General features: G+C 44.0%; 1 protein-coding gene across 2 annotated transcripts in view; it reads right to left on the reverse strand.

The window, feature by feature from the left end:
- The window catches only part of POT1 (protection of telomeres 1), a 179,171-nt gene that overhangs the window by 29,294 nt on the left and 140,735 nt on the right, over positions 1-9,142 (reverse strand). For both annotated transcript variants that reach the window (XM_025205167.1, XM_006024524.3), the window contains one exon: positions 6,231-6,387. In XM_025205167.1, coding sequence (XP_025060952.1) covers positions 6,231-6,387 — 157 coding nt within the window. The remainder of the gene's footprint in view (positions 1-6,230; positions 6,388-9,142) is intronic.

The following is a 9,142-nucleotide window of genomic DNA, read 5'->3' on the forward strand; positions in this document are numbered from 1 at the left end:
TGCCCATGACTTGCAGATGGCATCCAGATTAATATTACTCCCAGTCTGAGACTGGAACAAACCGAGTCCAAAGTTGGGCTTCACACACACGCACATTCACACCACCACCCCTCTCACAAAAGGCCTCTTCCACTCCGCCCCTGTCTTACCTGGGCCTCTGGCTTACTGCCTGTTAAGGGGCCACACTCCACTGCCCTGTTCCTCCTTGAGTGGTCCCTCTTGGGCCATCAGGCTTTGCTACTTCCATACTGGCCTCGCCATGCAGGACCTTGTTCCCGCGAGTTCCCCTACTCTACGTGGTCTGACCTTATGCCAAACTCTCGGCTAATTCTGCCCCAAACCCTTCACCAGGCACAGGACTGGCCCTTGTGCTGTCCTTCAAGCTTACTCATTTGGCCCTACTCAGTGCACCCCTTGGGCTGTCCTTCACGCCTACTCCGACTTCAGCCCTACTCAGCCCCCTCATATGCACAGCCCTTCAGGCCTACTCGTATTTCAGTCCTACCTGGTGTGGAGCCTCCCAAGGCTTTCCGTATTACCCCCTCTGGGGTCTCTGTTGGTCTCAGGTGGCACTCTGCTTGCTGTGCCTGGCCGCACTGCTCTCACTCCCCAGGGTCTTACACCCCCCCTCATGGGCTCAGGTGGCTGCAGCCATACCTGGCCCCAATACTGCCTTCAAAGCCTACCTGAAAATGGGGGCTGGGGTTAAGGGTTACCCTCCTTTCACCAGGGAGGTAACTGGCCTGGCATTTCCTGGGGACTCCTGCACCACCAGGAGCCCCACCAGGCCATCCTTCCCCAGCAGGGTACAGTTTTAGGTCATGCCCAGGACCAGGAGCCTCCAAATCATCCCTATAAGCTCCTGCCCTTACTTCCAAGATGTATCGTACAGCATTTCAGCCAAGCAATGTTTCTGCCTGGCCTGCCAGCAGTGAACTGCTCTGCTTATACAGGCAGTCAGTCTCTCAAAATGGCTGCTGCAATAAAGCACCTGCTGGCTGTTTGGCTCAGCCCTTAAGTGGCAGGCACCAACAGCACCCTGCCACAGTGACAAAGGCCCACTATGTTTCCTTCAAGGCCTACTGTGTCTGAAGCCAGCAGACACAGGCTGGGAAACTGAAGACATGTACCACACTGTTCCATAACATGAATAGTGTACGCAAACAGAGACAAGGGACTCTGCAGCATTAGCACCAGCTCACAGTGCCAAACTGCAGAGCCCTTGGGACTTCCGGCTTTGGTGGATGGAGAATGGTAAATGCCCAAATGAAGATGTGTGCGCATGTGATGGGTTTGTGAAACAAAGGAATATGCTGGCAGGATAGTATGATGACCACAGGGAAACCAAACTATGATGCCCAGGAATAAAGAGTCATCAGAGGAGGAAGAGGAAGGATTTCAGGGCAGTAAAGGGTCCCCAAGAGGGGAACCTGAAGCTACCATGGACAGATGACACACCACCAGCCCATCTCACCCACTCCACTGGCGGGGGAGGGGGGAGGCCTTGGCCTTTGACCTCCAGGCTGCTGACATCTGACATTCAAGAGAACACCTCAGGGTGAAGCTTGCGTACTGGCCAGATGAATCTTCCCTCTGTTACAGCTCTAGGACAGTAGATATAAAATAGTTTGCATTTGTCTTATCTGCTATCACTGTGTATCAATAACATTCACCTATTATTGAATGGCGAGGTTGTGGTTGGTCTGAGGGTTTGGGTCCATGGAACAAGGTAACTGGGTCATAAAACCAGTGCCAGCGAAGGCCATGCAAATGCATTACTATTTTAGTGTAAAAAAAGACTGCACTTAAATGCTTGAAATTGCGAATTATGTTTATGCACCAGACTATTTTACCTTGCACTCCACCAAAAATAAAACTGCAAGAGTAGAAGCTAGATGCTTGCTTCCCTTGAAAGATTATACCTAAAACTTGCACTTTGTCTCACACACATTCTGTTTCTATTTGTGCCAGAATGAAACCAGCTTGGCATTCCCGACTCAGTACTTTAGAGGGGCTTGCATGATATCACAACTAATCATAATGTAACTACTTACATGTAAAGGAACTACTAGTTTGCTTATAGAATTTTAACAGCAAAAACAACTTCTGTTGTGTGGAAAGCTTTGTTCATTTTAGTAGTATAGGAACTGTGACTGGAAACAACATTGCAAAATAACGTAGCTTAGAATATCTCATAAAGCACTGACTGAAGGCCAGTCTGACTCGTAAGTAAATCAACTGAAAAAATCTCTATATCCAGAGCACATTTTGATGGACACTATAGCATTCAGTATTAACTGCCAATGGAAAAGCAGAACAGACATTTATAACCTATTTACTGATTTGTTCATTTGCTATACGTATTTAAAATACATTTTCAGTCTTTGGCAAAGTTGTGGACACAATTTCTTGTGTATTCTTATGAACAGAGTTAGTCAAGAATGAGCATATCCACTTCCTGGGAAATTCCATGTATGTAACAGAAGTTGGTAATCTTTGGGTATGACTCTAAGGCTTTTGGCAGATGTTAGACTTAAGATGCGATTAACCTGTTTATTTGTTCCATAAAGAATAATCTGGCCACACATCCAGGCAATTTATGGCATTTCCACAACACGTGAAATATTTTACGGCCAGTTTCCATTGCATCTTGATTGAATGTGTAGTAGGGCAGCCCTGGTTGACAGCTCCCTTCGTGTCAGCAGGCTGACATCCGTGCAGCCCTTCTGTGCTGTATGTGGGGTGTCAAGTTGAGGGGAACTCATTAGCTGGGCTGGGGGTGATGAGGAGCAGTGGAGCTCTCCAGCATGGTTCCTGCTTTTCCCTGCAGCTCCTCTGGGAGTGGAGGAGCAAGCTGCAGAGCGCCCTGAGACCCAGCAGGGTGGCTGCTTTGCCCCACAGGTGCCAGGAAGCTGCAGAACAAGGCATTTGACACATCCTGGCCATAGGGTCACTGGAATTAGGGAGAAGCTCCCCAATCTTGGGTTTTCTGTGCACAGGACCTTTAAAAAAACCTCACGTGCAGCCGAGCCCTCCACCGTCTTAAACTGGCTCAGGTGCAGTCCTGGGGTTGAGACCGACAATCAGGGATTGTTGGTCTCAGCCTTGGGACCCCTCTTGAGTCTTGCATTGGGTCCAGTATAGTCTTGGGGCTGAGATGAAACATCAGCTGATGGTTGGTCTCAGCTTCAGGGCCACCTTGGTCCATGCCGGGCTTTGGGCACCCAGGTTTCAACTTGCCAGTACAGTGGTTGCCCAGGAGCATGATCCCAGGCTTTTCCTGTATAAGTAGTAATGGCACAATCTGCAAAATTAGAGGTTCTGCCACACATACATAGCGTGGTAGGATGCATATTTGTTGGGACTGGGGATCAGATCCCATTACACCATGAAATGAACATGTGCCAGGGGCCTTAGGTATGTCCAGGAGAAAGATAAAAAAAATGGTATGGCCCTGAATAAGAAAGCACTTTTTAAAATATATTATGAACAAAAAAAGCCCTAGAGGAGGTAATATTGTTAATAATGATGCAAAAAAAGACAGTAAAATATTCAATAAACATTTCTATTTTGTTTTTGGAAGTAAACAGGATAATGTGTTTTATCATATGAGGTAATAAAGTGCTTTCCAATCTATTTGTAGCCAAGGAGAACATTAAACAGCATCTGCTACAGACAAATATTTAAAAAACATCAGATCTAAATAACTTACACCCAAGAGTACTTCAAGAAAGAGAAAGTGGCTGAAATTTGGTCCAGTGATGCTCATATTTAATAGATCTATGAATACTGGAGACATTTCAGAAAACTAAAAGAGTGCAAAAAAGCCAATATTCAAAGAGGGATATGAGATGTAGATAAGTATACATCTGTTAGGCTGACATCAATCCAAAACAAAAGATGGAAGAGCTGTTCCAAGATAAAATTTGTAAATTAGGTACATGATGAATGCCAGTCCATACGGTTTATGGAAAATAAGTCTTCTCAAACAATCATTCTCTTAGGAGACTACAGATTTAATTAATGAAAATAACTGTGTAGATATAATTTGACTTTTTAAGGTATTCACTTAGTATAAGTACAAGTTAAATGTATTAAGAACAGCTACCTGATGGATCTAAAAAGTAAACATCACTAGGAAATTATTTAAGAATGGAAATGGCTAGTAGAATTCTATGCATTTTGGTACTAGGCCCAATGCTAGTCAACATTTTCATCAATGATCTGGAAGCAAACATAAAATCACTACCCAAAGGCATAACTGGGCAGTTCTATGATCTGGATGGCAATAGTACAATGGACAGCTGCTGCAGCTAGGCCTGTAGTGAGATGGTTGCTGTTCTTGTGTCTCCCCCCCAGTTGGCACTAGGGTTGGTGCTTGGGGCACCCCTTCTTAATTATACTACTGTCACTACCAATAACGTTGGTAAATGACAGAAAGACTAATGGAATTATAAGTAATGGGACACAGCTGTCATACAAAATGATCTGGATTTGTCTGGTAAATCGGATTCCAGTCAAATGTATGTAGTTTAATTCAGCCGAATAAAGTTCTACCTCAGAGGAACTAGTAATTCAGGCTATAACTACAGAATAGGGAAACATACCTGGGAATGTAATGACTAAAACAGACCTAGGGGGTCAGAGTGGACAGTAACTCAAATATGAGTTCTTGGTGTGGTGCTGTGGGGAGAAAGGGCTATTAGAATAACTGGATTAGTAACAAGGATTGCAGACTACCCAGGTTATTTTATTTCTGCTCAAGTCATTGGTAAGACAATTACTGGGATAGTGCATATAACTCTTTTCCCCACATTTTAGAAAGGACATTGAGGAATTGGAGAACGTACAAGAAGGAGCCAGAAAATTAATTATAGTCAAGAAAAAATGCATTAGAGTAACTGACTTAAATGCTGAATCTGTTTAGCTTATTACAAGGAAGATTCAGAAGTGACTTCATTACACTCTGCAAATACCCTGAGAAAACACTGGGTAAGAAAGGGTTCATTTATTTTTTGAAGAAGATATAAAAACAATGGCTGAAAGTTGAAGCCAGATAAATTCACAGAGTTCATAGTTTTCATGGGGAAGGTAACTAACCACTGGAACAAAATGAAGGGGAAGTGGTAGATTCCCCACCTCTTGAATTAGTATATTCAAATCAAGACTGGATACCTTTTGGGAAGATATGCCTTAATCAAACACAATATATTCTTTTTTTTCAACACGCGAGTGCCCTGTGCTCAATAAAAGAATAAAATTAAAGGCCTGGAAATCTACAAGAACTCAGACTAAGGGCCCTACTGGTCTAAAGTTTTATGAATACTTAATTTTCTTACACCAATTAGGTTAAAATTAAACATGTGTTCAAGTACATTGCAAGACTGGCACTGGAATGCTCATTACTTTGCAAGATCAGCCCCGAACGCACGTTAACAAATCAATCCTCACAACCCTCCTCTGTAAGGAAGACATTACATACTTTAGACATTATACATTTTAAAGATGGAAAACAGGAAAGTAAAATGTTTTGTAAGACCCCTGGCAGGAGCATGAGAGAATTAGGATTTGAAACCAGAAGTAAGAGACTCCCAGAGTCGCTCACAACCCATTAGATCCCTCTATATCTGAAGCTGTGCTAGAAGGGATTAGGTTGCCTGTTTTATTTAACATATTCAATTCTCTTTCCTGAAACAAAGATTAAATAAATTTATGCTTGGTTTACAAGACTGAGTTTGGCCACGCCAAAATTGCTCCTGACAATATTATTTTAATAGTATTTTCCTGCCCCGAATAAAAAGAACTTTAATAAATGAAGCCAAACACGGCTTCTAATTCTGTGGAGAGTTACCTTCTTCATAGTACTACAAAAGCCAAAACTAGGTAACTTGGACACCAATACTTTTTGCACTTGTGTACTAAAAAAAAGAATGTAAAGATCGAGCATAGGTATTTACATGCAGTAATTCCATATACTAAATCCAGGTCAAAACTGACTGCCAAATATAGGAACTGAAACTAAGTCTCATTTTTGGATACTAAATGGGGTAAAATAAGAACATCTTATATGATTGCAGATTTTCCCGCATCTGGTTTCAGTAACCTTTCCATCCTTTGCTTGAAATGAAATGGATTAAAATCCAACTCATTTTAACTATTAAAAGAAAGATGGAAATATCAGAAAACCTAGAAATCCTAAAACATACTAAATAATTATGTAAGACACTTACAGTGAGTTGCATTTTGAACAATATAGTTTAATGGACTGATAAAGCTTCTGGGGTTTAAAAGTTCTCAGTTTTGCTCTAATGCGATACTGTTGAGGAGCGTGGTTGTTCAAAATGGTATTGAATGCTGTTACATTTAAATCCTGGTGATCTGTCAGCACTGGAAAAGAATAAAAATGTAAACTATCAAAAATAATGAAACAACACAGAAGTACAAAAGACTAAGTGGAAGGACATGACAGGGGTGTGCTTATTTTCCCTATTTTTTTTTAATAAATGAAACTTTTCTTCAAACATTATTAGACCCTAATGTCTGTAAATTATATTTGAAAACTTACACTTCCAAAAACAGATTTTAAATTTTAGCCCTAGTTTTCAATGGCAGCTGGTGGTTGCCTTTCCCATAGCTGGAACTGAATATTAGATTAGCAAACTCTAGGTTTAGGTGAAACAGTGATCTGAACTACGATCTGAAGCAGGGTTGTCAAATATATGGCTCACGGACTGGATTTGGCCTATAGTCATGTCATGTGGCCTGCAGAACTCAGAGGGGCCAGGAATTTGGGGGGCAGGGAGGGCCTCCCCCAAAAATCAAGAGCTGGAAAGCATGAAGTTCCACTCCATGCCAACAAAAGGGAGTGAGTGATGGCTGCTTTAACACCCACCATAGCTGCCACTGCATCCAGATCTAGCCTGCAAGGAGACCAGTGGTTGGGTCCAGATTTGGCCCAAGGGGTGGGGTGAGTTTAACATCCCTGATTTAAACCAATTTTGGCTCATCCAGTGTCTATGTTTATGGAGATAGTGGCAGGAATAGGAAATAGGTGGGCTGACCGATATCTTTTAAAGAATGTGTGGTGGTAGGCTAAGCTTTAAAAATATTATATTTCCAATGGTTCATTCTAAGGTTCGATATAAGATGAAGAATGATCATGCATATCAAAAATGTTTACATTTCTTCCTATTTCAAAATGTACCAATGAAATGAAAGCCATATGAGATTTCAGGGGTTGCAGTTCTCCAAGACGCCCCCAACATTAGAGGATGAATGCATCTTAAGCTGAACATAGGGCTGTGCAAAACGGCACTGCTCCATTTCGACTTCAGTTTTGCCATTTTGAAGGGACAGTGTTTCGTTTTGCTGTTTTGAAGCACTGTTCTGTTTTGTTTAGTCGAAACTGTTTGCTGTTTTGACACGTTTTGACATTTTGCCCATAGGCTATAACGGGGAATCATGAAAATGCCTAAAATGTTGCCATTTCTTGCCCGATTCAAATGAAAACAGCAGGGAGTGTAGCCCCTGCTGAGGCCACAATGCCTGTCAATTTTCAAGGAGATAGGTGCAGGGGTTTCTTGGAAACTGCACCTCAAACTGTTCAAAGCAAAACTCGTGTCACTTGTAAGTGTGAAGGCCCAGGGGGGTGAAAACAGCAGGCATGGCAGCCCCTGCTGAGGGCATAAAGCCTGCTAAGTTTCAAGGAGACAGGATGCAGGGGTTTCTGGAAAATTGCACGTGAAATTGCTGACAAGCAAAACTTGAGACGTGAGACTGTGTGTGTATGCATTAATGTGCACCCTCACTGGCACTGGGGCCTCTACATGACACGGTAGTGTGCCCCAATGAGGTCTCCTCCTCCCCTCCAGCCTCAGTCTGGTCTACCACTTTACATAACAACAAGTAAGCACTGTAGCACACTAGCACTAGCATCTTAGGCAGCTGAACTGTCACAGAGACTTTCTTTCCTTTCCTGCAGGAGCTTCTTCTCCACCAGCTGCCAGCCCCAGCCCTGGGGCTTAGATGTGTCCAGGGCCCTGCCTCCTTCTGGTCAGCTGACTGGGGACAGGTGATAGGTCTAAGGACATGGCACTGGCAGACAAGGTTCTTTGGGTCAATCTGATATCGTTTAGTAGACCAACTGAATAGTTGGAGAAATATATCTTAGCGAGCTTTAGGGTTTAAAAACCCTTCGCCAGGCTGAGGAAGCACCTGCAGTTGGGGTGTGCTGTTCCTGGATGGAAGGAATAGTAAAGAAGCCAGAAGCTGGCATTACGGCTGTGCAAAATTTCACCAGGTGTTTCGTTTCGAAGTTGTTTTGACATGTTTTGAGCTTAAAGCAGCGAAACTGAAACAAAACAAAATGCTTCGAAACAGCTTCGAAGGAGCTGCAGGATCCAAGGAGGTGTGGTGGGGTGTCACTACATTACCAGCAATGCTGAATATCCTCTTGCTTGGAACACTGGTTGGTGGACTGGATGGGTGTTCGTGGACAACTGTGTCCAGATCCAGCCACATCTGGTTGTGGATTGCCCAGTAGGCCAAGTAGTCACACAGCAGCTGCTCCATGTCCTTGGCGAGACAGGCAGCCACCAAGGCCTGAGTGCTACTTGCCTGATGGTGGCGTCTGGTACCTCTGGACCCCACTATGGAAGCCATGTCCTTGACCCACATTGGTAGCAACTGTAAGAGGAGACTGGCTGGTGGATGGCATGCTGGCATGGGACAGCGGATCCCCCTCTTCCATGTCCCCCGCCTCTGTCCTTCCCCCTCCCTGATTCTCTTCACCAGCACCTCTGTCCACTGATCCAGGGTTTTGCTGCCACATATGCTGACGCTGCCCTTCACCCTCGGATCACATATGGCGGTCAGCATGTGGACCACACTGGAACTCAAGAGATCAAGCCATTTCCTCATGCCCTCCTTCAGCCACCTCACCAATGCCTGCATGTCTGGTGACAGCGGCTTGCCCCAGCCAGGAACACAACTGCTGGAACTTCTCCATATGGTTCTGAAGTTCCTTCACTACAGGGAGCACCTGGCTAAGGAAGGCATCGCCAGCACTGAGGGTCTTGGTGGCCTCAAGGAAGGGCTTGAGGGCCCCCAAGATCTTGGAGATGGTATCCCACTTAGCTCTGTT

Source organism: Alligator sinensis, unplaced genomic scaffold (genome assembly GCF_000455745.1).
Source record: "Alligator sinensis unplaced genomic scaffold, ASM45574v1 scaffold574_1, whole genome shotgun sequence".
Lineage (NCBI taxonomy): Eukaryota > Metazoa > Chordata > Crocodylia > Alligatoridae > Alligator > Alligator sinensis.